Genomic DNA, 27,521 nt, shown 5'->3' on the forward strand with positions numbered 1-27,521 from the left:
ACAGTGCGGAGGGCCTGCCTGGAAGAAGGCACTAGACGAACAAAGGCCTGGAGGTACCACCTGCAAGTAGCTTAGAACAGCTGGAGAAGAGAGGCCTGGGAAGATACTGACAGATGGACTATAATTAGCCTGTGTACCAGGTAACGGGTTTGGAATGTATTCTGGAGAGCTGTGGAAGGGCTGTTCATAGGGCAGTGTGACATGAGTAGGGCCTCTCATCCACAGTCTCTGATATCTGTATGTCTGGGCTTGTGACTAATTCACCGTGTGACTTTGGGTAAATTCCGGACCCTCTCTGGTCTGCAGTTGTCTCATCTTTCAAATGAGATGTTGGCTGCATGACATCCAGCTGTAGCATTCTGCGGTTTAGTCAACACTCCTCTGGTGTGGTTCTAGAGGTGTGCCAGAGCCAGCTTTCACTGGCTTGTGAGGACTGATTGTTAAATTTTCAGGAATTTTTGTAAGCTGGTAACATAACCATTGTTTAAAATTGTTATGTAACCTTATTACTTTAAAAATTGAATTAAAAACAGCAAAGATGATAAACACTCAAAACTCATGGCTTCCCTAATTGTTTTAGCACATTCTAGTGTTCTCTCTACTCTTAAAGTTATTTACATCTATCGTATCTGTATGGCAGGAATAACTTCACCATGGAGTGCTACCGCATCTCTTCCCAACTCTGTGTTAGTGACATTTTGTTTTAGCTTGAAATTGACCATGGTGGGAATACACCACAGAAACTGGCAGATGCTATAAACCAGGGCTGTTGTTCCCAGAGAGTTTATTGTTAAACATTTACCATCATGTTACTCTGTCTCTGGTCTCACTCCCATAAGATGTGTAGGAAAAGAGACCTAACCCTTGAAAGACTTTCCCAGACGGCAAAATCTGGCTCAGGGCTAGGGGTGGGGGTCGGGGGGATGGGATTGTTAGGGGGAGGGGCAGTTATAAACCAAAGGAAATTCATGAGTTCAGCCCAGGGTTTCCCACATTCACTTACGTGGGGGGCCTGGTGTACATCCAGAGCTGCGTTGTCTACACTGTCTAATGCAGGAGCCACTAAACACATGTGGCTATTGAGCACTTGAAATGTGGCTACTGTAGAACAACATGTATCATTTTATGCACTTTTAATTAATTTAAGTTTAAACACTGGTACTCGGGCTTCCCTGGTGGCGCAGTGGTTGAGAATCTGCCTGCCAATGCAGGGGACACGGGTTCGAGCCCTGGTCTGGGAAGATCCCACATGCCGCGGAGCAACTAGGCCCGTGAGCCACAATTACTGAGCCTGCGCGTCTGGAGCCTGGGCTCCGCAACGGGAGAGGCCGCGACAGTGAGAGGCCCGTGCACCGCAATGAAGAGTGGCCCCCGCTTGCCACAACTAGAGAAAGCCCTCGCACAGAAACGAAGACCCAACACAGCCATAAATAAATAAAATTTTAAAAAAACAAACAAAGTGGTACTCGATTCTATTATTGGGATACATTTAAGAACGTTGGAACAACCTAGGGATGTGAATCTACTTTTTCACCTGTAAATTTTATGACATCTAAATACAGATCAAGCATTTTCTAATGAAAATTTAGCTCCTGAATTGAGATGTGCTATAAGTGTGTAACATATACTGGATTTGAAGGCTTAGAAAGAAAAAAAGGTAAAATATTAATAATTTTTACATTGATGACATGTCAGAATGATAATATGTTTTATATACTAGGTTACATAAATTATATTATTTAAATTAATTTCATCAGTTTCTTTTTGCTTTAATGTGGCAATTAGAAAATTTTTAGGGAACTCCCTGGCGGTCCAGTGGTTAGGACTCCACATTTTCACTGCCAAGGGCCTGGGTTCAATCCCTGGTCGGGGAACTAAGATTCCGCAAGCCGAGCAGTGTGGCCAAAAAAAAAAAAAAAAAAAAATTTCTTTTTTAAATTACATATATGGCTCTCATTATATTTCTATTGGATGGTGCTGGTTTAGGAATATTTGGGGTTTTTTTTTCCCCCACTTGCACCATTTGATATTCAAAAGCAGAAGTGGGGGGCTTCCCTGGTGGCGCAGTGGTTGAGAATCTGCCTGCCAATGCAGGGGACACGGGTTCGAGCCCTGGTCTGGGAAGATCCCACATGCCGCGGAGCAACTGGGCCCGTGAGCCACAACTGCTGAGCCTGCACATCTGGAGCCTGTGCTCCGCAACAAGAGGGGCCGCGACAGTGAGAGGCCCGCGCACCACGATGAAGAGTGGCCCCCGCTTGCTGCAACTAGAGAAAGCCCTTGCACAGAAACGAAGACCCAACACAGCCAAAAATAAATAATAAAATAAATAAATAAATTAAAAAAAAAAAAAAGCACAAGTGGTCTATATAAGAAACCACTAGAAGGATTTTGCGAAGATGACAAATTCTAGAAGAAAATGAGCTAATCTTGTCACATTGCAGGTAGGGTGGTTTGGTGAGTAACCTCCACCCCATCTGGGGAAAGTCCATCCCTGGCTGCCATGGCTGGGGAAGAGGCCCAGGACACTTGGGCAACAGTTAATTTCTCATCCCAAAGCCCAGCCCCTGAGAGTGGACCCCAGGCCAGGGCTGATTTTGTCAAAGACACCCACGCAGAAAAACTGGCTCCTGGAGCCGCACAGAAGGCCTGGCCTGGTCACAAGATGGGGCCAAGAATCATCACACAGAAGGCAAGAACCAAAAAGTTGGCGCACCTTCAACCTTATATCTCAGAATGAGACTCCTCCCTTCCACACACTTCTGTACATGCTGTCCCTCAGAATGCCTCTCCTTCTCTCATCCCTTGGAGAGCTATGCATCCTTCGAGATCCAGTTCAAATGTTCCTTTCTCTGAACCCTTTCCGGACCAAATGATGTTCCCATCTCACATCCTTGGACTTCTGGCCTAGTCTATTCTTACCACTTCCTGGTCAGTCTCGGTGCTTTCACTCTTACCCCCTCAGACCTGATTTCTTTCTAAAACGCAAAATTTGTGTCTCTCCCTGTGAGACTGCCACTGGGTCCCTATTACCTAAAGCAATAGTTCTCAAACTTCAACAAGCATCAGAGTCACCTAGAAGGCTCCTTAAAACAGATGGCTACACAACATTGTAAATCAACTATACTCCAATACAACTTTAAAAAAAACAAAACAACAACAACAAAATAAACACAGATGGCTGGGCCCTATTCTAGAGATTCTGATTCAGCAGGTCTGGGCTGGGACCTAATATTTTGCATTTCGAACAAGGTCCCAAGTGCTACTGCTGATACTACTGGTCCGAGAGGCTGTAGTTTGAGAACCACTGATCTATTAAAAGATCAAGTGCAGGGGCTTCCCTGGTGGCGCAGTGGTTGAGAGTCTGCCTGCTAATGCAGGGGACACGGGTTCAACCCCTGGTCTGGGAGGATCCCACGTGCCGCGGAGCAACTAGGCCCGTGAGCCACAACTTCTGAGCCTGCGCGTCTGGAGCCTGTGCTCCGCAACAAGAGAGGCCACGATAGTGAGAGGCCCGTGCACCGCGATGAAGAGTGGCCCCCGCTTGCCGCAACTAGAGGAAGCCCTCGCACACAAATGAAGACCCAACACAGCCAAAAAAAAAAAGATCAAGTGCAAACTCTTCACCTGGGCATTCAAGGCTCTCCACAACATCGCCTCCTATGACTGCCCTCATCTTTCACCACGTGCTGCCCCAAACCTAGTCCACCCGTGATCCCAACATGCCACACCTTTCCCGCCTGCACACCACTGCCCACGCTGATCCTCCTGCCTGAAACCCTCTGTTCGTCTTGATCCACCCAGTTCCAGGGCCACCGTCCTTGATTTCACAATGTCTAAAACCCAAATCTTCAAAAATGAGGAGATGGCACCTTTAAGGGTCTACAAAGTAACAAATATAGGCTATAGGGGCAAGTACAAAAGAGGAGGGTGAGAAATGATTTTAGCCAAAGCAGCAGCCCTGGATAAGAAAGTACCAGCCTAAAGTGACAACTTTGGGACAGAAAATTCTGGTGTATCTATTTAAACAACCTCATCACAGCCACTGGCCAGTTACAAATTGTCCTTTTTCTCCATCGGGTTTCCCAGCTCTGCCACTTTCTAGCTGTGTGGCCTGGCAGGGGGGGAACTTACTTAGTATCTTTGTTTCTCACTTTCATCTATAAGATGAGGATAAAGCAACAACCTCAAAGAATGAAGATTCAATGACATAATGCAAGTAAAATGCACAGCAGAAGGCCCAGCACACAGTAAGCCTTCAATAAATGTTAGCTGTTGTTGGTATTATCTTTGGACTTGGGAATGTAATGAACTTGGTATCCAGTCACAAACAATAATGGGAACAGACACATAAAACATGTTTTTCTTAATGGGTACGTAATCAGCAATTCAATGAAGATTGTGTTGATGGACAGCAGGATAGATGGATGGATGGATGGGTGGGTGGGTGTGCATATGTGTTGTAGGTAGGTGGTTTGATGGAAAAACTCACTTGTATAATATCAAAAGTGGCTCTGGGGACTTCCCTGGTGGCGTAGTGGTTAAGAATCCGCCTGCCAGGACTTCCCTGGTGGCGCAGTGGTTGAGAATCCGCCTGCCAATGCAGGGGACACAGCTTCGATCCCTGGTCCTGGAATATCCCACATGCCGCGGAGCAACTAAGCCCATGCACCACAACTACTGGAGCCTGCGCTCTAGAGCCCACGAGCCACAACTACGGAGCCCGCGTGCCACAACTTCTGAAGCCCATGCACCTAGAGCCCAAGCCCTGCAACAAGAGAAGCCACCGCAATGAGAAGCCTGTGCACCTCAACAAAGAGTAGCCCCCGCTCGCTGCAACTAGAGAAAGCCCGTGTGCAGCAACTAAGACCAAACAATGAAGACTCAATGCAGCCAAAAATAAATAAATAAACAAATAAATAAATTTATTTAAAAAAAAAAAAGAATCCACCTGTCAATGCAAAGGACACGGGTTCAAGCCCTGGTCCGGGAAGATCCCACATGCCATGGAGCAACTAAGCCCCTGTGACACAACAACTCAACGTGCGCTCTAGAGCCCACGAGCCACAACTACTGAGCCCACATGCCACAACTACTGAAGCCCGTGCTCCACAACAAGAGAAGCCACTGCAATGAGAAGCCCGCGCACCATGAAGAGTAGTAGCCACCCTCACCGCAACTAGAGAAAGCCCGCACGCAGCAACAAAGACCCAATGCGGCCATAAATAAATAAATTAATTAAAAAAAAAAAAAAAGTGGCTCTGTGAGACCGGCTTGGCAATAGACACTTAAAAATCTTAAAAATTCTCCTAAAGAGGTTCTCAGGCAAGAACACAAAAATTCAAAGATGTCCATCACAGAGTTGCTTATAACAGCAATTAAAATTTTTCAAAAAAGCAACGGCCTAAATGCTCAATAGTCAGAAGATGGAATTCTACAGAAAAAGAAAAAAATGAAGATGCAGCTGTTTCCCTAAGACGTGAAAAGTTGTTCTTAATATATCTTAAATACAAAGGGTAAAAAGTGAAGTAACTAGTTTGGTGTAAGTTCATCTTTTTTTAATAACTATGAGTGTGTGTATATATAGAAAAAGTCTAGAAAAATATATTCCAAATGTTATCAGTGGTTATCTTTGGTGTAAAGATTTGGATGGTATTAATCTTTTTTGTTTTTGTATTTGCTTTTCTGTGTACTCTCATTTTCCTCTGATAGCCATATATTTTTAAATTTGTTTAATTTCTTAAAAGAAGAAAAATTTTTTAAAAGGCAGCTCCATGAATCAAGACAGAAGAAATGCATAGGCTCAGCTTCCTGGGCCTCAGCTATGTGACCATGAGCAAAGAGCCTGCCCTCTCTGTGCGTCTGTCCCCTCCCCTTCCGAAAAGGGTGACCAGTCCCCTGCCCGGCTCACCTTCCAAGGTGCCCAGAAACAGTGGATGAGGAAAGGCTTTGAAATCCACAGCTGACAGTCAGGTGATGGTGGTTTTATTCCCCCCAGTGACATCTAGAAGACTCCCCGGGCTTCCCTGGTGGTGCAGTGGTTAAGAATCCGCCTGCCAATGCAGGGCACACGGGTTCGAGCCCTGGTCCGGGAAGATCCCACATGCTGCGGAGCAACTAAGCCCGTGAGCCACAAGTACTGAGCCCATGTGCCACAGCTCGTGAAGCCCACGCGCTTAGAGCCTGTGCTCTGCAGTAAGAGAAGCCACTGCAATGAGAAGCCCGCGCACCGCAACGAAGAGTAGCTAGCCCCCGCTCGCTGCAACTAGAGAAAGCCCACGCCTGGCAACAAAGACCCAATGCAGCCAAATATAAATAATAATAAATAAAAAAATAAATAAATAAATAAATATAGAAGACTCCCCAAGGAGATGCTCAGAGAAGCAAAAGAAAGCTGGCCTCCACTGCGGGGCACCCAGTTTTAGTGGACAGAGCTCTGGGCGGAGCTGGGGCGCCAAGTTCTCACCCCCCTCGGACACTGGCTTCCTTCATTTCTGTGAAATGAGAGGGATGAACTTTGACAGTGGTTTCTAAACCACTCCTTTGGTTTTCTTAAATAACAGGATCCTTTTCTCAAATGAAACACAGATTTCCCCATTAAGCATCAGTAGCTCTGTTCCTCAAAATCAGGCATTCTGTGCAAAAAGAATCAACTTGGAGCCTATTTCGCATTATTTCAAATGGGAAAAATTATAAATCATGACGTGTCAACTCAAGACTCCTCATTAATTTCCTAAAATGTAACTAACACATAGTAACACTCTCCCTGTACATGATAAACTATCGTGATAGGAGGTCCAATGCTTAAAACATACCCTCTTGGGAATCCCCTGGTGGTCCAGTGGTTAAGACTGGGCACTTTCACTGCCATGGGCCCAGGTTTGACCCCTGGTCGGGGAAGTAAGATCCTGCATGCCACGCCAAAAAAAAAAAAAAAATCCCCTCCTGACCACCAAATCATTATTAACAACCGGTAACTGCAGTAGCACGAGCCTGGGCCTCTCTCTCAGATCCGGCACATTCCGAGATGCCCAGGCCCCACTGACCCTCGCTCCCTTTGCAAACCGTCTACATGTGATTCTGACAGTCTTCCAGTTACATCTAGAATTCACGAGACTTCCTGTACATCATTTCGCTACAAATGTTATGCTGAGTTTTAGGAACGTAAATATGATGTTTTACGGGCTCAACATTGGCTGAAAAGGGAGTTTGGAAACATGCACCTTCTAGGAAGTTTGGGTTTTATAAACTGAGAGGCATTAATACTAGGAGAACATCAATGCGGGAGCCATTCTGCAGGGCACGCTCTATGAAAACCAGGGCACCCCGGAATTCCTCCAAGGGTGATGCTGAGTTGGGAAGGTGGGGATTGAAGCTGTATCTGCACTGTGCACCTCAAAATATGAGGTTGCTGGCTTCCCTGGTGGCGCAGTGGTTGAGGATCTGCCTGCTAATGCAGGGGACACGGGTTCGAGCCCTGGTCTGGGAAGATCCCACATGCCACGGAGCAGCTGGGCCCGTGGGCCACAACTACTGAGCCTGCGCGTCTGGAGCCTGTGCCCCGCAACGGGAGGGGCTGCGATAGTGAGAGGCCCGCGCACCGCGATGAAGAGCGGTCCCCGCACCGCGATGAAGAGTGGCCCCCGCTTGCCGTAACCAGAGAAAGCCCTCGCACGAACCGAAGACCCAACACAGCCAAAAATAAATAAATAAAGTAGCTATAAAATTTAAAAAAAAAAAAAAAAAAAAAAAAATATGAGGTTGCTGACGGAGAGTGGGGGCTATTAAAGGGTTCCCTTTAGTGCTGCCATTGAAAGGCATCCCCTTGGAGCAGCTGCAGCAGTAGTAATAACGATGCCACCACAACAAATCATAAAGCAGCTCACACTCAGCGAACTCTTGACATGTGCCAGCTACTCTTCCAAGCACCCATCATAAATTAGCTCATTTAATCCCAGGAACAACTCAGGGAGCTAGGTACTGTTATCATCCCCATTTTACAGATGGGGAAACTGAGGCAAGGAGAGGTTAAGAACTTGCCTAGGGTTATCCAAGCAGAGCTGGGATTCGAGGCCAGGCAGCAGAGTCTCAGAGTTCCTTCCCGCTCCAAACCACTACCCCTGGCCCCCAAAGTGGGGAGGCTCTGCAGAAAGAGGGGGCAGGGGAACCAGAGCCCCCCAGCTTCACCTTGTCCTTGCCCCAGCCCTTGCCCTCAAAGCAGAAGCTGAGAAAGTGTTGAGGCCCTTAGAACCAGGCAGGGTCCGGTGGCGCCAGGCCATGGGAGCCAAAGGGGACAGGCGGTGGTAGCTTACCCACAGCTTCCAGTCATAGTAGTAGGCCCCCAGGAGCTTCACGATGTAGGGGTGGTCACAGGTGGCGAGGATCTCAATCTCCACGATGTAGTCCTCCAGCTCCTCCTCATTCTTGGTCTCAATTACTTTGGCGGCAGCCAAGGCACCTGTCTCCTTGTTCTTGGCCTGCAAAGTGAAGACACGGAAGGTCAGCAGCCATGGTCGGCAGGAAGCTGACCCCTGGAGGCCAGCTCAGAGAGGCCCACGTGAGTGGGAAACAGAGGCCAGATGTCCAGATGCGGATGAGAGGCTGAAGTAGGAGGTACGCTGTTCTCAACAATGGCCAGTGCTCGCTCATTATGTCAGCTCAGGAGGGCATGCATGAGGAACAATGTTCTGTGGTTAATAATAAATTATTTTAAGTACAATACACCCATACTATAGGATAAATAAAAATACAAGAGCAGCATAGATCTAGAAACAACAGGGAAAGATTGTTTATTGTTCAGTAAAAGATCCAAGTCACGGAACAATAAAAGTGGTGTGCTTTGTTATAAAGCAGAAACTAACACACCATTGTAAAGCAATTATACTCCAATAAAGATGTTTAAAAAAAAAAAGTGGTATGATGCTTTTTATATAAAAAAATGGAAAACTACTCTTTTATAAATGCTCACACATGAACATAATTGCATGGAAAACTCTGGAGAGATACTGCCTGACAGCAGGCTGGGGAGGAGCCTGAAATGGGGACAGATTCAAAGGACACTTTCACTCTCTCTGTACTGTTTTAAAACTTTAATAGAATGTTTCGTGCATTTATTTGCATCATTTCACATACATTAAAAGTAAAATGAGGGACTTCCCTGGTGACACAGTGGTTAAGAATCTGCCTGCCAATGTAGGGGGTTGGGTTTGAGCCCCGGCCCGGGAAGATCCCACATGCCACAGAGCAACTAAGTCCAAGCACCACAACTACTGAAGCCCGCGCGCCTAGAGCCTATGCTCCACAACGAAGAGTAGCCCCGCTCGCCACAACTAGAGAAAGCCTGCGTGCAGCAACAAAGACCCAAGGCAGCCAAAAATAAATAAATAAAGTAAAATGAAAAGGGTTTTTAGTGCCCACCAGTTACAGTGGAAGTAGTTCCTAGATGCATTTCACCTGGTCGTAACAACAGTTTCTTATTTGATGAAAAAGAGAGAATTTCACACGTATGAGGATAGCTATAATTTTTTAAAAACGGAAAATAAGTGTTGGTGAGGATGTGGAAAAATTGGTACCTTTGTGCATTGCTAGTGGACATGTAAAATGGTGCGGCCACTGTGGAAAAGAATTTGGCAGTTTCACAAAAAGTTAAACATAGAACTACCCTATGGCCCAAGCAGTTCCACTCAGGTATGTTTGCAAAAGAACTGAAAGCAGGGATTTGAGCAGTATCTGTACACTAATGTTCATAGCAGCGCTATTCACAAGAGCCAAAAGGTGGAAACAACCCAAGTGTCCATCAGCAGATGAATGAATAAACAAAATGAGGTACAGTCAGCCCTCCCGCATCCTTGGGTTCCACATCCTCAGATTCAACCAACTGCAGATCAAAAATATTCAGAAAAAAAAAAAATCAGAAAGTTCCAAAAAGCAAAGCTTGAATTTGCCACGTACCTGGCAACTATTTATATAGCACTGACATAGACTTAGGTATCATAAGTAATCTACAGATGACTTAAAGTATACAGGAGGATGTGCATAGCTTATATGCAAATACTATGCCATTTTATATAAGGGACTTGTGTATCCATGAATTTTGGTATCTGCGGGGGGTCCCAAAATCAATCCCCGTGGGATACCGAGGGAGGACTATATATACATCCAATGGAATATTATTCAGTCTTAAAAAGGAAGGAAATTCTGACACAAGCTACAACATGGATGAATCTGGAGGACATTATGCTAAGTGAAATAAGCCAGTCACAAAAGGACAAATATTGCATTATTCCACTTAAATGAGGTCCCTAAAGTAGTCAAATTCATAGAGACAGAAAGTAGAATAGAGGCTACCAGGGGCTGGTTACCAGCAGGAATGGGGAGTTAGTGTTTAATGGGTACAGAGTTTCTGTTTGGGATGATGAGAAAGTTCTGGAAATGGATAGTGGGGAAGGCTGCACAAACACTGTGAACATACATAATGCCACTGAATTGTACAGTTAGAATTCGCTAAAACAGTCAATTTTATGTTATGCATATTTCACCACGATTTTAAAAACTGAGAGCGAGCAAGAAGTAACCGTGTAATAGTGCAAGCAATTTCACCCACGATGAGCTGGTGCCCAGGAAAAGGGTGCAGGGCCCACTGTTTCCCAGGTGGTCCCGTGAGCCTCGGGGGCCGCTGCTGGGAGCACCCACCCACCATGCTGCTGTTGGTGATGGGAGGTGTCCCGGTGTTAAAAGAGAGCATGCTTTCCTACAACATGGGCCTAAAAGCCAGCTGCTCGTCTGCAGCCTTTGGACAGCAGTCTGGTGTGGAAAGCACGGAAAAAATGAGCCACCCTGAACTCCACCATGGTGCCTTCCTGTGGACAGCACCGCACGCCACTCGCCTAACAGGACAACTCTGCCACCTGATCCGCTGGAAACGCCAATGGCTGAGTCGCTCCCGCATGCCCAAGTACCCCTGTGGATGACAACCGGCATTCACATCAGCTCATGTGACACCCCATTCCACAGACTTAGAGAGGGGACGGGACTGGAACTAGGGAGGCAGCACCAAAATGTGAATCTGGGTCCTCTAACTTCCAGGATTCCGAGGGCTTTCCACTATCACACAAGGTCCCCCTGTCATCTCCAGAATTCAGAAGCCTCTGAGGCCAGATGCCAACAGGCAAGAGCACCCCCAGGCCAGCCCTGCACAGGGCACTCGCAATGCAGAGACACAGTGACCCTCCTCCTGGCCTCAAGGAGCTCAAGGGCCAGCTGGAGAGACCCACCCCTCTACTGCCTGTGGCGAGACGGTGAGCTTATGGGGGGTGGGGGGTGGAAACTGGGAGGGGGCGCCAAGCCCCGCTAGGGAACCTTCTGGAAGGGAGTGATGCCAATAGGCAATTTATACGCTCATTTGTAAATTTACTCCCAGTTTAGGTAAATGTTTCTGCTAATTGAGCTGCAAAGTCCCCAAGTCCCAAGCAGTGACAATCATGGTTTCACATTTGTCAAGGACCCACTCTGCAAGGGACCCTGGTCCACACTTCAACCTGTGCTAACTCATTTATCTCCTCAACCACCCTACCATGTAGGTGCAATTATTATCTCACGTACAGATGAGGAGACTGAGGCAGGGTCCCAGCGACTTGGGTGACAGAGCTGATCTGGAACGCTGGCAGCCCCGCTCCCGGGTCTGCACTCTTGGCGGCCACAGTGTACGGAACCTTCCATATCTGGCCCAGGAGCTCCGTTCGGGGAAGGGAATTTCATGCGGGGCCATTCCTCCGAGGTCAGTCCCTGTCCTAGAATTCATGCTGCTCACTCGGCCCTACCTGAGTGGGGTCCTCCCCCCTGAACTCAGTTTAGAAAGCTTGTTCAGAATGCCTTAGAAACTCATTGATTTAGCATTTGGGCTTGTCTCTCACACTCATACACACACACACACACACACACACACACACACTTAACTGATGATGTACCCGCCTTTTCATTTCTTGTAAAGCTGATTTTCTCCTGTCCCACTAGAGGACCATCAAAGTATCCTTCCACACTGTACAGTACTCATTCTCCTCCTCCTCTCCAAATCCAGAGAGAAGTTAAGGCCCACTCTGCTCCTTTACAGAGAAGACAGGAGCGGGCTTAGTGGGTGGCCAGAGCTAGGGCCAGGTGACCAAGGCAACCACCCTGAAGATGCCCTCCCAGCCCCCCAGCCACAGCGGCACAGGGAGAGCTGAGTTCACCTTTCACTCCTGAGAGCTGGTGAAGGAGGCTGCAGCCACCTTTTCCTGGGTTTCCTCAAAAGGACTGTTTTCTCCTGAAGGTAGGTGAGGCCCAGGCGGGGACCATTTTCCAGGAGCGCACAAAACCTGTTTTGCCCTCCATCCTGAAAGGCAGCACTGACCATGGGGCCCAGCCTCTGGCGGGGTGCCAACATCAACATTGAGAATCACCCGCTGCCCAGCACCTCACTCAGATTTCACAGAGACCCAGGGCCTGCCAGAAAGGGGTTGGTAGCAATCGTGGTACATAAAGCGACTTGGCCAAATTAAATTCTCTAAAAGCCTGGTTAAGGCAGTGTCAACTGAAAAAAAAAAAAAAAAAAGCACAACATGAGAGTTGTGGGCTAAGTTTTATTTGGGGCAAAACGAGGACTACAGCCCAGGAGACAGCATTTCAGATAGCTCTGAGAAACTGCCCTAAAGAGGTAGGGGGGAAGGTCAGTATACTTGTGATTTGGGTGAAGGGGGAGTACATGCAATCAAACACATATTTTTTGCAGGTTTCTGCTAGTCTCATGAAAGCTACTGCTAGTCACGAGGAGCAGACGTCACCATGAAGGATTTTAGTGCTTTTCTAGATATGAGGAGATACAAGAATTGGGCTCGTAAAATTGTCTTCTGAAAATATCTAACTATTTGAAGACCTGTTCTGCTAGTTTTTTCCAGTGCACAGAGCGCCTCATCTCTGCTCTCCACCCTGAACTCCTTTCAGGGGCTGTTGAAAGACAGCAGCTGCAGCAGCTCATGATTTAATCCTTGTAGAGGTAGATGGCAAGTGCCAATTTGTGGGTGACAGCAGCAATCTATCACCTTGAGGCCACAGAGAACGTAATGATGGCTGAAGATAAAAACAGCTAACACTGTCTAAGCACTCACTGTCTGCTGCGACAGGCCCTGAGTGGAATTTCTCATTTCATCCTCAAGGCAGCCCTTAGAGACAAATATCAGCATTCCCAATTTACAGATGAGGAAACTGAGATTCAGAGAGGCACGGTGAGTGTCTCAGGTCACACAGCAAGTGGGAAGGTGAAGGCTGAATACAAACTCAAGCCTGCCTGGCTCAAAGAGCCTGAGCTCCAAATCACTTCCCAGCACGCACTTCTTGGCAAGTGCCCAGTGTTCCCTGCTCCATCTCCCTTTGCTAAAGCCAATAGCAACCTCTCAGCGTCAGAGCGCTTGGCAGCTGCGGAGGACTGAAACTGCCAGGATTTAATCTGCCCAAGAGTCATTAAGGCAGGTGCCAGCCATCATGTCCATTTCCCAGATGAGGAGACTGAGGCTCAGAGAGCTATCAGGACCCACCCAGAATTGTGAGCTGTGGTGGTCTCCTGACTCCCAGTCCAGTGTTCTCTTTACTACACTAGGCTGGCAGGAATCAGCTTAATTCTATTCATTCATTCATTCAACCATTATTTACTGAGTCCATATTATGTGTGAGGCACTTTTCTAGTGAAGAGTTTCTGCCTAGAGGGAGAATCAGCAGGTTGGAATCATTGTCCTCCCATAGCATAATTCACCCTTCCCTGATTTTTCTTCAGAGGAGCCAACCCACTCTCATTCCCAGTCCCTAAGCTGTAACGGGGCTGATTCCACCACCATATCTAGAAGCAGGCGGGTGACTTATGCCGGCCAATCAGAACACTGCATTCCCTCTAACCACAGTGATTGGTTCAGGGATAGACACGTAATCAAGTCAGCTAATGAAATGCAACCTCAGAACAGTTGCTGCCCCAAGCCCTCCTTTACTGCTAGCCTCCAGCACTGCCTACCACAGTCCTGGAGCTTCTAGGTCATCGTGCTCCCAAGGGGAGCCTGAAAATGAAACTAGCTCCAAAGTAGCAGAGCCTAGAGAGGGCCCGAGAGGACACTGCTAGATCCCCTCAATTAATTTTTACAACAGGGTGGTGTTATTATTAAGGGCCTCGTTTTATATATATATAAGAGAACTGATGCTCAGAGAGGTGAAGTCACTTGCTCAAGGTCACACAGCAGGTAAAATAGCAGGGCTGGGAGTTGAATTGGGGCCTGTGTGACTTCAAAGTCCATGACCGCTTTGCCAGAGGTGCCTGTAAATTCAGCCAAGGTCCTTTCTGGGCCTCTGTATCCCCCTCTGTGCAATAGGAGAGAGGGGAAATGATAACCAAGCTCTCTCCAGGGTCTGATGTGAGGGCATCTTGGGGAGTGGGTGGGTACTGGAAACCTAAGGGTGGTCCACGTGGACGGGGCACCCACAGGAGCTGATAGGCAAGAAGTCATATGAAGAACAAGTGGCCGTCTGTGGCCTCTGACGTCCGTCTCTCCCACCGGCTGAGGCAAGACTGGGGTCCAGCAAAAGACAGGGGGAGCGCCCACCCAGCCCTCCACCGCTGGCCGGCAATGACTAACGCCTCAGCCCACACCCTTGAGAGAACACACACAGTGGCCACTTGTGCTTTCTGCCCAGGCACCTCTGTGGGAACAATCCTCCCCCTTGTGCGGCACAGGGCCCAGCCCGAAGGAGGTGGGAACAACCCTCCCAGAAGAAGCCCTGCCCCACCCAAAGGGCCCAGCCAGCCCAGTCAGGGACTGGGAGCTTCCTGAAAGTCAACCACACAGAGACGGCCAGCTGGGCACAGCCCCCAGGCCCTCCTCTTCCCTCCTGGCTGCAGGCTGACCACTGTGTCCCTCCCTCCTCCTCCAGGGAAAGGGCTGATATCACAGAACTCAGGGACCAGAAGGAACGTTAGCCGCCCCTCCCAAGCCCCAACTCCCAATTCCCAGTCTGCAGATGGGGAAACTGAGTCTGTGAAGGTCATGCAGTGCCCAGAGTCTGATCTGTGACAGCTGCCTTATCTGTAGAACCGAAACAGAGTAAATGAGAGCACAAAAGCAGAAGGGCCTGGGAGGGCGCGTTGCTGTGGCACAGCTCACTTCAGGCCTGGGAGCTGGTGGAGCTGCCTGGAAATGAATCCTAAAGCGGGGCGGCAGGGGAACTGGCCAGCATCCATTTTCCCTTGCGGATTCACAACTCCAATTCCCTTTGGGAGCCGTCTCTCTTTCAGTCTCAGTGCCAGGGATTCATGAGGCGCTGCTGAGCCCACCTGGTCCTGGCACACAGCCCAGCCCAGCCCAGCCACTCAGTCCTGACCCTCTCAGTCACAGCCAGTGGCAAGCCAACAGGGTCGTACCTGAGTGGTCTTTTGGTTTGCTTTTGGGTTTTTTTTTTTCCTGTTAAATTATCAGCAAATAAGTTTTTGCTTTCTCTGGGGTTGCTAAACTGGCAGAACAGAAGCCTGGAGGGTCTCGTAGCCCACCTTGCCACCCCTCTGAAGAGCCTGCTTGAGGGTGAGGCCAAGACCAGGGAAGACGAGACCAGCCACAAATGGAGGAGGGCAGATGCTGAGGGTCTGCGAACACCTGGAGCCAGCTGATCCTGAAGGTAGGATCTGCCCTTAGACTTTCCTCAGGGAGCCAACAAACTCCTTTTTGGATGACTGTCATTTGCACCAAAAAGGAAATGAGCTCCCCAACGCTGAGGTTATTACAGCAGAGAGCAGACACCTATGGAAATACTTCACCATCCAACACCTGTGTAACGAGGCGCTCTTCACTCCTAAGAGCACCATGACCTACAAAGTGACCTTCACTGAGGCCTCTTGGAGGACCTGACTGATAATCTAGGATCAGGGACCCAGATGGGAAACGTGGTTACTAACGGGCCACAGGCAGACAGAAACCATGGGATTCTTCTGCCAAGACTCTTCCTCCCAAAAAGCGGAGAAGATCACTTTACACTTCTTAAATTAACAAAGCAAGGGACTTCCCTGGCAGTCCAGTGGTTAAGACTCTGCGCTTCCAATGCAGGGGGCACGGGTTTGATCCCTGGTCGGGGAACTAAGATCCCACATGCCACAAGGTGCGGCCAAAAAAAAAAAAAAAAAAAAAAGGCAAGGAAAAATGACCACCTCTACTGCTGGTAACCAAACCGGTGGTAAAATGCGTAAACTGATTACTGACAAGAATATAAACAGATTCAACCTTGTAAAGATGAAAACTGGCAATAAGTTTCCAGAGCCTTGAAAATAACTTTTAAGCCTATTAGCCCTCATTCCTGAGAATGTAAGGTCAGGAAATAATTCCAAAAAAGACAACAGAAGACATGTACTAGGATCACATTCACATTAGCCCATAATTATGGCAAAAAAGTGGAAGTAACCTAAATGTTCAACTATAGGATGATGGTTAACTTAGTGGGATATTAAGCAACCCTTTAAAATGATAACTAGGAAAATAATATAATAAAGAGAAAAAATAATTAAGCCATAATAAGTAAACAAAGCTGGATGATAAAACTGTAGCTAAGCTATAACTCCGGGAAAACTGTGTGTGCCTCCGGACAGGGAGGTGCTGAGACACAGCATGAGGAATGCAAGTGGTTTCTAAAGGTTATTTTCACCCAATGACATCTGGCAATTACCCACAGGGGGCCTGGTGAGGACAGACTGGGGTTGGGGCACAGAAATTGACCAGTTCATCCAGATCTTGCCTTAAATGTTTCCAGAGATGGGCACTCTCTCCTCTCAGGAACCCACTTGAGCTGTGCTGTCCAATATGGTAGCTACTAGCCCCATGTGGCTATTTCAATTACCTGAAATTAAATGAAATTTAAAATGTAGTTCCCCAGTTACATTAACCACACTTCAAGTGCTTAATAACCACATGTGGTTAGTGGCTACCATGCTGAATAGAGCAGATACAGAACAGTCTTATCACTGCAGAAAGTTCTGGTAAGTGGGCAGCTCTGCACTCAAGGCTGCACCTGGCAGAAGAGGCATTCTCACAGAGGTGAGAGAGCATCTAAAACACTCCCAGATCCAGCCTCAGAAACATGCATTTCTTTCTCTAGGAAGAAGCAAAGGGCTTGAGCGCAGAAAGTGGGTAGAAGAACATTGGGTGGTGATCCTATGCTCGTGAGGTCGCCTAGCAACCTGGCTGGGCAGCAGGCGTGAGGAAAGGCTCCCAGCTGACCTGTCGGAGGAGCAGCCCAGGCGGGTGGGTCAGAGCTGAAGAATGGCGCAGTCAAGGCGAAAGGTTTCTGTTTTCCCCATCCCCCTGATTGATTCTGGACGCTGGGCCAGGCATGTGTCAAATGAGGTTCAGGCCAATGAAACCAAGAAGAGGCTTGGTTTGTGCCCCACAGTATACAGCTGTGGTATCCCTGCCTGAACACACTTAATCTTTGTGTGGTGACGACGGTTACCAATCGCGGGAAAGGCTTCAACTCTATTAAGGAAGGAGGAAATCGGGCCCCGGAGGAAACCAGCGTCACAGCAGAACCGGCTACGTGCAGGAGAAGGGCCCAACATCAACTCAAACAGGGTGGTCTGAGGGCTGCAGACAGGATGGGTGGCAGATATGGCCTTGGGCTCAGATGCTGCCACCGCCCCCGGGCTGGTGGGCATGAGTGGGCGGGCAGAGTGGAGCCATAGGCACCACGGGCCAAGATGAAAAAGGCCTGCTGAGACCTCCTATGATCTCTTGAGGCAGGATAAGGAGCGCCCCACCTTAGCCAGCACGGGTCCACGAGGGATGCAAAGTACTGCCACCTCCTCCTATAGAAAACGAAGGCCCAGGTAGAGAAGGTGACTTGCCCCAGGTCACACAGCTAGGAAGTGGCTGCCAGGGTTCGACTCAGGTCCAGCTCTCTGCCCAGTGCTCTTTCCCCTCAGAAGCCCTCCAGAGGGAAATCTCCAGGGGCTCCCACCCAACCGCTGTGTGTGCCAATCCCCCTTTCCCACGTCTCCCTCCATTGCCTTTAACCAGAGACCCTCTTAGGGCAAACCCTCAATGGCTCCCTGCTGCTGACACGATCAAGCCCAAGTTCCCTGGCCCAAAGCCTTGGTGACCTGCCCCTTTCACTTTTCCAGGATCCCACCGCTCCCCTGCGTTCACCTCCTGCTACAGCCAGTGCCTGACTGCTTCCTACGTCCATGCTTTTCTTTATGCTCTTTCCTCCACCTGGAGTGCCTTCGCCATACCTGTGTTTAACCATCCCACAAAGTCTAACTCAACCACAGCCTGCTCCGTGAAATGTTCCCAGCCCCCCAGCCCCCCTGCCCTGCTAGAACTTCTTCACACCTTATTAGGGCTTTCATCACCAGACCACCTGGCACCATAGTCATCTGTGTTCACAAATTCTCTCTGACCTGGCTGTGAGCTCTGAAAGGCTAAGCCCCTGTCTGATTCATCTTGTTCTGCCCCAGAGAGCCTGGAACAGAACAGCCAGTGGATGGATGGGAGCATGGGCGGGTGGGTATGTGGGAAGATGGGAGGATGGCTAGCCAGATAGGCAGATGGGTAAGTGGCTAGATGAATGGGAGGATGGGTGGGAGGGAAGGCATATGGAAGGATGGGTGTGTGGGAGGATGAATGGATAGATGGGTGGGTGGATGGGAAGATGGGTAAGTGGGCTGATGGATGGATGGGAAGAGGAGTAAATGGGCTGATGGACGGATGGATGGATTGACAGATGGATAGGAGAGTGAGTGACCAGGAGGATGAATAGCTGGATGGGAGAACAGATGAATGTGAGAGAGGGATAAAGGAATGAAAGGTATGTCTAGGGAGCAGACAATCATCAAGTCTTCCTTTCTTCCCAAAAGGCACCAGAGCCTACCTTGTTGCTGGCTTCTGTGAACAACCAGCCTCTCTTCTTCCCAACAAAGTTCTTTTTACAAGTACCAATGCTACTCCATCCAATATCCCCAACTTAGTAAACTGAAAAATGGGCAAATTTCTTTCTTTTTTTTTTTTCGGGCTCAACACACGGCATACAGGATCCTAGTTTCCCGACCAGGGATCGAACCTGCACCCCCTGCACTGGAAGCGCAAGTCTTAACCACTGGACCGCCAGGGAAGTCCCGGAAATGGGCTAATTTCTAGCAAGTGATTTCTGGAATGGAAACAGCACAGGACCTAGGTTCAAATTCCAACTCTACTACTTACCAGCTACGTGCCCTTGGTGAAGACAGGAAACGAGACTTTAGTTTCCTGATGGAGATGGAGATAATTCCAGTGACATGAAAAAGTTTATAAGCCACCGTGGGTTAGTCAGTTGACTATTGGTTGTTACTGCCTTCAGTGGGACTGTGTATTTTTGGTTTTCAAAAGCCTAAAACCATGTTTATCTCGTTCACCAAGGTATCTGTTATTCTATCTGGCCAATAAGTATTTTAAAATAATAGATGGATGGATGGATGGACGGGTGGGTGGGTGGATGGATGGATGGATGAATGAATCGGTGTGTGTATCTCCTTGTAAACAGAGAGAAATGAGGCCCTCCACACAAAAGAAAGGAAAGTGACACGAAGTCCATTGTCTCCTCAACACATTTAGATTCCTGAATCTAATCTGTTCTCTGGTTTGGGAAGATGGGCCCTCTTTACCTTGGGAAAGCCAAAGCCTTTGACTGGGCCAGGACATAACACAGTTAATGAGAGGAAACCACTTCCTGATCAATAATCGCCGGGCCAAGTTTCAGTTCAGTGACAAATGAAACGGCTGAGTTTCAGAACAAGTAACACTTAAGGATGGCAAAGATTATGAAGCACAAAAGCAGAGGAGTAACGTGGCTTCCAAAGACGGGCATTTAGTACTCTCTCCCTTGGAGAGGAGAAGCCTGGCACGCAATCCTGGCACAGCAGGGAAATGCCGAGGCTCCAAATCCTTCTGGGCCAGCAAATAAAAAAGTAAAACCCGAACAGGATTGGCCCCAAAGATACCATCTCATGGCCTTGGCCAAAAACCCAGGCAACCTGCCCAACTTGGCTGGGGATATGAGAGGTTTCAGATCTCAGTTCTTCAAAAGTTCTGGGGAATCCAACCCCGCGCATCACTGATAAAGCAGGTGGGACAGGTGACGTGGGCTCTGCCTCCTGGAGGCTCCTGCTCCCACCTTTCCCAGGCTCTCTCTACCCAGAGGACTGGGAGAGGACTGGGTGCTGAGTCACGGGGGGGCGGGTGGCCTGGGGTCAACGGCACAGAGGAAGGAAGCACCTTTATCCAGGCCACCGCCCCCGACCCACTCCCTGCACACGCAGGCACCTTTAAGCCTCACCTCACTCAATCTTCACCACAAACTGGGGGTCATGTACTCTTATCAACCCTGTTTTCTAGTCAGTCCCAAATCTCAGAGAGGTTAAGGTTGCCCTGTGTTTTCAATCAACAGGACTTTTTGTGCTGTTTTTTTATTATTCCAAAAGCATTACACACTCGTTAAAGAGCATCTTCAAAATATACTGGTACAAAGAAGAAAATCAAACCAGGCGTCGTCCCAGAGATAACCGCCTTAAGCATCTTGGAGCACCTCCTCCCAGGATTCCACAGTACAGAGGTACCTGGACTTGTCTGGGACCCCACCCTAACACTTCCCAGCTGTGTGACCCCAGGGGCCTTACGTGACCTCTCTGTCCCTCACTTTCCTGCTTGGTACAATAAAGATGTTAGCAGTTCCCACCTCATGGGCTGTCGTGAGCATTCAGTGGATTAATATGTCAAAGACGCTTAGAGTAGGGCTGGGCCGTAGTGCACGCCCCATAACTGTCCCCTCATGCTTGTCTCTCTCTCTCCACAAATGTGTCCTTGCATACTTCATAAAAATGGGATTCAACTATATACATTGATTTGTCATTCTCCTTTTTACTTAGCAATATGCCACGAACAGCCCTTCAGATAACAAAACACCTACCACAGCATCCCCTCCAACTACTGCAGACTGAATGGTGGGTCCACTGTAGATCTAACCAATCCCCTGTCGTTGGGCTCTCTACCCTGGTCACAGGGTGCTGCGTCCAAAAGCCTGAGACTTGATTTACAGGTTGCCAGACAGGTCTCCAAGTGGCAGGGTCACTCCAGGCCTCACGGGTCACACAGGTGGGTACCCTAGAGAGCACTGAGATGTGAGGCCAAGCCTGGGTCAGTTCTGCAGTGTGCCCTTAGGAACTGGCCTTGTAAGATTGCAGGTGTAAAGACACTTTGGTCCCACTTGTGAAAGGGACTGTATTATCCCCCTTTTTCAGAAAAGGAAACTAAGGCTCAGAAGGGTGACATCATTTGCCCAAGGTCACTGAGCAAAGACAACGGCCTTGCTGGGACTCATGGGATGAAGGGCATCACCAAGTCCAGAGCCTGTGAGGAGGACTCTTGTGGGAGGTGTGGGGTGATTCAGGGGTCTTCTGAGGTGCACCTCGCTGGTCCCCGCAGGCGGTTCTGCAGACGGATCAGAAGGTCGGGATGGGGGACAGAGGCTGGCACTGGTGCTTGGGGTTCCAGATTCCTCATGAACGGAGGCACACCAGTCACCTCTCCTCAGCCCCAGCTGTCACCTCGAAGTGGGTGCAGGGGTGTTGAAGGCACTCAAAGGAAAAGGAGGCTTGAGAAAGAACTAGGCCTACCCAATCTGGCACCAGAGCCCACCAAGATGCAAATCAAAGGTAGAAAGAATCTCAAGGCCCAACAGAGAGGCATGCCAGCTCTGATGGGGTCATTCCTCAGGGCGACAATGCCAGCTTTGTGGCAACCACCTCAGAGGGCCAAGAATTGGGTCTGGGCTGCCAGACAAGACAGGCTGGAGCTTTCCAGGAAGGAGGGCGAAGGGGAGTGAGGCACCGGCATTGGCTTCTCTCTCCAGGGCATGAATGCTGCTCTTCTAGCCACCCAGGATGGCCTTGGCTACGCTGGATCAACTGGTCACACGGCGGGCATGGAGCTGAGACTGCCCTCCCCGGGCAGGGAACTTCTCAAAGGCTGGACGGAGCCTTCTTTACTGTCACTGAATCATGTTCAACCTCATAACACAGCCGTAAGCTTTAGGCTGATCCCTGGGACTCGACACACCAGCGTCTACCCAGGAGCAGCCTCCAGTGTAACAAGCAAGGGGAGGTGGACCAGGAGCCTCAAGGGGATCTGCCTGTCAATCATCAGAAAGCCAGGCCAGGCAATCTAGTCAACCCGCAGAGAACATCATCATCATCACAATGACAACAGTCCCATTCACTTCTCCTTCCTCCATGCTGGGCACGGTGTTAGGGTTGGCCACACGTCTCCATCTTCACAAATTCCCTGAGGGAAGCACTATTTTGATCCTCATTTTACAGCTCAAGATACTGAGCCTCAGAGAGGTGAGGTGACTTTCCCAAGGTCACACAGCAAGCAGGCAGCAAAGCCAGGAGAAAGCTCAGAACTGATTTCAGTGCCTGCACTCATCACCACAGTGCTGGTCTGCCTAAAGAGAGGGGGGAGCCTGAGTCTGGCATTTACTACAATTCGTTTATTCATTCAGCAGTTATTAACTCAGTATCTACCACATACCTGTTATCCACAAAAGATGGATAATTCCCTGCTCTCCAGGACCTTACGTTCTCCAGAGAGGAAAGAAAATAAACAAGGAGACACACAAGAGAATCCCAGTTTGTGACAGGAGCCTTGAAGGAAATCAGCAGGGAGCTGTCACTGTGGTCAGGAGGGAACATGGGAGTTGAGACCCAGAGGATGAGAAGGAGCCAGTTGTGCAGTCATCGGAAGAGAGTGGCAGGCAGAGGGACCAGCAAGTGCAAAGGTCCTGAGGCAGAAACGGCTGTGCTTCCTTCAACTGCTCTCAGTGGCCCCCATCCTCCTTAGACTTGGAGGCTGGCTAATGTTAACTCTTTAGTCACCAGCAGAGTGGTTAACCCTCCACCTGCCACCCTTAGGGCTTGAATTCTGGTTCTGGCACAGCCTGTTCTTAGGAGGAAAAAATAAGCTATAGGAGAAGGAAGAAAAAAAACTGTAGCAAAGGGGAAAGCAGAGAGAAAGGGGAAGAGAAAGAAGAGTGAGCACATGGAGAGCGGGAGGAGGGGGTAGAAGGAGGAAGCTCTTTTGCAAGTCCCTTCCTCCCTGCCTGTCCCTCCCTCCCTGCTGGCAGCCTACAGGAGTGCTCAGCACCTTAGGACCCACAAGGGCCTCAGAAGCACCCAGCTTCCCCACCCTGACACCGCCCCGTTCCCCTGCCACTTCCTCTGCTAGCCCTACCCAAGACCATCACCACTTCCTCCGCATAAGAGGCCACCATCGTCATCCCAGGGCTCAGATTCAGTGGAGGCTGAGGCAGGCCCGAAGAAAGGTCACATTCCTGGGCTCACAAATGTCAAGGCCACAGGAGGTACCACACTGAAGGGACCCTGGACCCTCTCCTCCCAAAAAGCCCCTTTGTCTTCCCCTCTGTATTGTAAAGCAGAAAAGGCAGAGGCTCCTGGCCAGAGATATCTGGGTTTAAGTCCCAACTTTGCCACAGAAGAGCTGTGTGATGCTGAGCAAGTCACTGTACCTCTCTGGGCTTCTGCTTCATCAGGTGGGGATACTAACTCCTGCCTTTCATGGGGCTGGTAGAACAATATATGATGGAATGATGGACAGATACGAACAGAGAGGGACTTTCCTGGCGGTCCAGTGGTTAAGACTCCGTGCTTCCACTGCAGCAGGCACGGGCTCAATCCCTGGCTGGAGAACTAGGATCCTGCATGCCACGTGGTGAGGCCAAAAAAATATGAATGGAGCAAAAGTCAACTCCCCACTCATTTATCTTGTTCACCTTGGAACCCACGGTGCCTGACACGTAGGAGGTGTTCAGCTGATCATGCTAATGACTAACACCCATGTGAGCTTTTCCAGAGTCCTGAACTAAGTGGTTTACATGGGCTATTTCATACTCCAACAACCCTATGAAGCAGTACCTTTCTGCAACTAAAGAAACCGAGGCACAGGTAAGTACTTTTCTCAGGATCACATAACCTGCAAGAGGGAAGGCCAGGCTTTAACTCCAGGATCCAGGATCACATCCAAGTTCCCAGACCATCTCTAGTCCCTGGCAAACATGAGCTTCCCTTCCCATCTCACCAACTCTGCTCTCTTTCCTTACTGACTACCAGGCCTAGTTCTCTAGAACCCTCCACGCCTCTCACCTGCGTACAACATCTCCCTCTCGGGCTAGTCCCCTTTCATCAGTCACTTCCCCTCCCTGGACTCTAACTTGAGCTCCAGCCACAGCTCTGGTCCTCCCTCCCACCCCCACCGGCTCCAGCCGCCAAGACGTGGCCACTCTGTCCCAGCCTTCACTCATCAGTGGCTACCCTGACCTTGGGCAGGCAGGATACCTGGCTCTGGCATCCCCCAATTGTGTGGGCAAGCCACTCCCCATCTGGTGACCATCCAAAGATCACTCTTCTCTAACACCACACAAGGCTGACCTCATGACCTGGTCAGGCCCCGGAGGCTTGGGGCAGGCAGGACAGTAACCGTCATATTCAAATCCCTCAACTTGGCATTCAAGGCTCTCTTGACTTGGCCCCCACACACTGTTCTAGACCTGGCCCGCCCTGGCCAGCTCTCCAGGCCGAGCCCGGCTCCCAAACCCACTGAGCACTGGGCTTGAGGAGGCATTTGAAATGTGTACAGTAGAGCAGGGGGAGGGCATCAGGTGCTGGCGGACAGAGAGGCCAGATCTGCGCTGCCCAGTATAGCAGCCAAGGTCACTACCGAGCACCTAAACCGTGGCTGGTCCACACCGAGACACACTGCAAATGCCAAACGCACACCAATTTCAAAGACTTAGTATGGAATGGGAACTTTAAATAACTCTTTCTTTGTATTGATTATATGCTGAAATGATCATACTTTGGAAATACTGGGATATTTCTCCTGGTGTTTTTCCTTGTTTGAATGAGGCTACTAGAACATTGTGATTTGCACACGCGGCTCCTGTTACACACCCTTCGGACAGCGCTGCCCCAGAGGCTGCCCGTCACTTCCAGCAGATGTGGCCCCGCAGCAGTACACGTGGGCGGTACCAGCAGATCTGATATTTCCACAGAAGACAGGGATCAGGGCTCTTATATGAACTCTCCTGATCTCAGAATGCTGGCAATCACTTTGAATTTGGTTCAGGCACCGTGGGAGCCACACAAACCCGTCTGCAGGCCCTTCCTGGCTCAAGGGCCACCAGGGGACAACCTCAGGCCTCACTGTCCGGCCTCTCTCCTGGCCCAGACTTCCTTCCCTCCAGCTTTCTATCCCGTCCCACCCGCCCCGCCCGGTGGAAGCCGTCCCTTCTCACTCCAGCCCCATCTTGGTCCTGCTACAGCTCTCTCACCCTGGCAGAGCTTTCTTTTCCTCCCCCGTGTGGCCCTGAAAGCAGCAGGGGAGGCAGGCGCCTGGCCCATCCTGAGCACCTCTGAGCTACTGGTCTGATTCTCACAGCTGCTCTGTGGGGTGAGTACTGGTCTCAGCCCCACCGGACACATGGGGAAACTGAGGCTCAGAGACAAGCCACTCGCCTGACTTCACACAGCGGCGAAGTGGGGCAGCCAGGATTGAAAGCCTGGTCTGCCTGGCTGTGAGGCCCGAGTCTTTCATCACACACCCAGGGATGTGATACACACAGGTGAACGCGGCCTGTTTGCTGAACTGAATCGAGGCACATTCATTTGTATGAGGCAGCAGTGCGCCACGGGAGTGATCTTGCCCCCCAGGGGACATGTGGCCTTGTCCAGAGACATTTTTGGCAACTGCGGGTGGAGGGGGAGGTGCCGGCAGTGGTGGTACTTTTGTGGGTAGAAGCCAGAGATGCCGCTAACATCCTATAACACACAGGCAGCCCCCACAGCAAAGAATGAGCTGCCCCAAACGTCAACAGTGCCAAGGTGGGGAGCCTGTTTTCACGGACAAGCTACAAACACTGAAGTCCTTCTGCTTGTCCCCAGTTTAGCTGCAGTAACTGGCCAGGACCTTCTCCATCTGATAGCAAGAGCATCAACCATAATGAACTATCATCCTCTCCTGCCCACTTCCTGGGTGGAGATCAGGTGCTGAATGTATTACACCTCCCTAGCTCATCTCGTCCTCCATCGTCCTCCAAATTATCACCTCCGTTTTACAGACAAAAGAGTCTGAGGCTCAGAAGGCGGGGGATCACTTGTCTGGGGTTACAACCCAGATCCTCCTGAGCCCCAGCTGCTTCCCTTAACCACCCTGCTCCACCGCCCTCAGCAGCAGCTGGGCCTGGGAGTGACCATCCCGGGCTGTTTTCTGGGGGCCTGTGGGGCGGCAGCCCCTGGGGGTTCCCCCCTAGTCCGGGTAACCTCAGGAGGCCAGGGGACCCTGGGTGGAGGTGAAGACTGGGGGCACAGTTAGTTGTTTAGCTCACTTCACCCTGGCCTGCTCTAGACCCAGCCAGAACAAGTCTCAGGGCGGCCAGTGCTAAATCAGCCCCTCCAGACCCAAGCAGACCCCCTGGGCAGGCAACATCCCCAGGAAGCTCCAGCCCCCTTGGTTTTAGGACCCAGCCAGGAACCCACTCACAATAGCATGGACTTGTGTTTAAAAACACTAGACTGAGCGGAAATAAGGTTACTGCCTGGGGGCAGAGCTCTTTCCGGAGGAGGAGGGGAGGCGCACGGGAGACCTCGGCAGACCCCGGAGGAAGGAGGAAGCGGAGGAGCGGAAACCGAGGCTTAAAAACTCTTAGGCAGAGAAGAGGGGAAAGGAGCCGGCCTGGCCGGGGAGGGCTCAGAACCTCAGCTTTGTCTGAACTGGGTGGCAGGGCAGGATATGGCACCCGAAGGATGGGGCTTAACAATGGCTCTCTGAGCCCGGGGGCACCTGAGGTCCCCACCCGTGGGGCAGCCGCTGCCAAGACCCCGGGTTCCTGCAGGGTCCCAGAGGACTCGGGGATTGGCTCTTAAGCGAAGGCAAGGGGCAAAGGGGGCCTCTATTAACTTATCTCATTTTCTTTTAAAAACCACCCTCAAAGAGCCATGCATCACTCCCTCAACCGAGTAACTCCCTTCTAGGAGTCTAGCATAAAAAAATGATTTAAAATATAAAAACTTTACAAGCAAAGCTGTTCATCAATATAGAGTCAGCTTAGGGCTTCCCTGGTGGTGCAGTGGTTAAGAATCCGCCTGCCAATGCAGGGGACACGGGTTCGAGCCCTGGTCCAGGAAGACCCCACATGCCGCTGAGCAACTAAGCCCGTGCGCCACAACTACTGAGCCTGCACTCCAGAGCCCGCGAGCCGTAACTACTGAAGCCCGCATGCCTAGAGCCCATGCTCCACAATAAGAGAAGCCACCGCAATGAGAAGCCCGCACACCGCAACGAAGAGTAGCCCCCGCTCTCCGCAACTAGAGAAAGCCCATGTGCAGCAACAAAGACCCAATGCAGCCAAAAATAAATAAATAAAAA

General features: G+C 49.9%; 1 protein-coding gene across 1 annotated transcript in view; it reads right to left on the bottom strand.

The window, feature by feature from the left end:
* STK10 (serine/threonine kinase 10) overlaps nt 1–27,521 on the bottom strand; it is a 116,787-nt gene that overhangs the window by 84,544 nt on the left and 4,722 nt on the right. Inside the window, exon 2 of the mRNA XM_007171359.2 lies at nt 8,313–8,477. Coding sequence (XP_007171421.1) covers nt 8,313–8,477 — 165 coding nt within the window. The remainder of the gene's footprint in view (nt 1–8,312; nt 8,478–27,521) is intronic.

The sequence above is a fragment of the Balaenoptera acutorostrata genome, chromosome 2, assembly GCF_949987535.1.
Source record: "Balaenoptera acutorostrata chromosome 2, mBalAcu1.1, whole genome shotgun sequence".
Lineage (NCBI taxonomy): Eukaryota > Metazoa > Chordata > Mammalia > Artiodactyla > Balaenopteridae > Balaenoptera > Balaenoptera acutorostrata.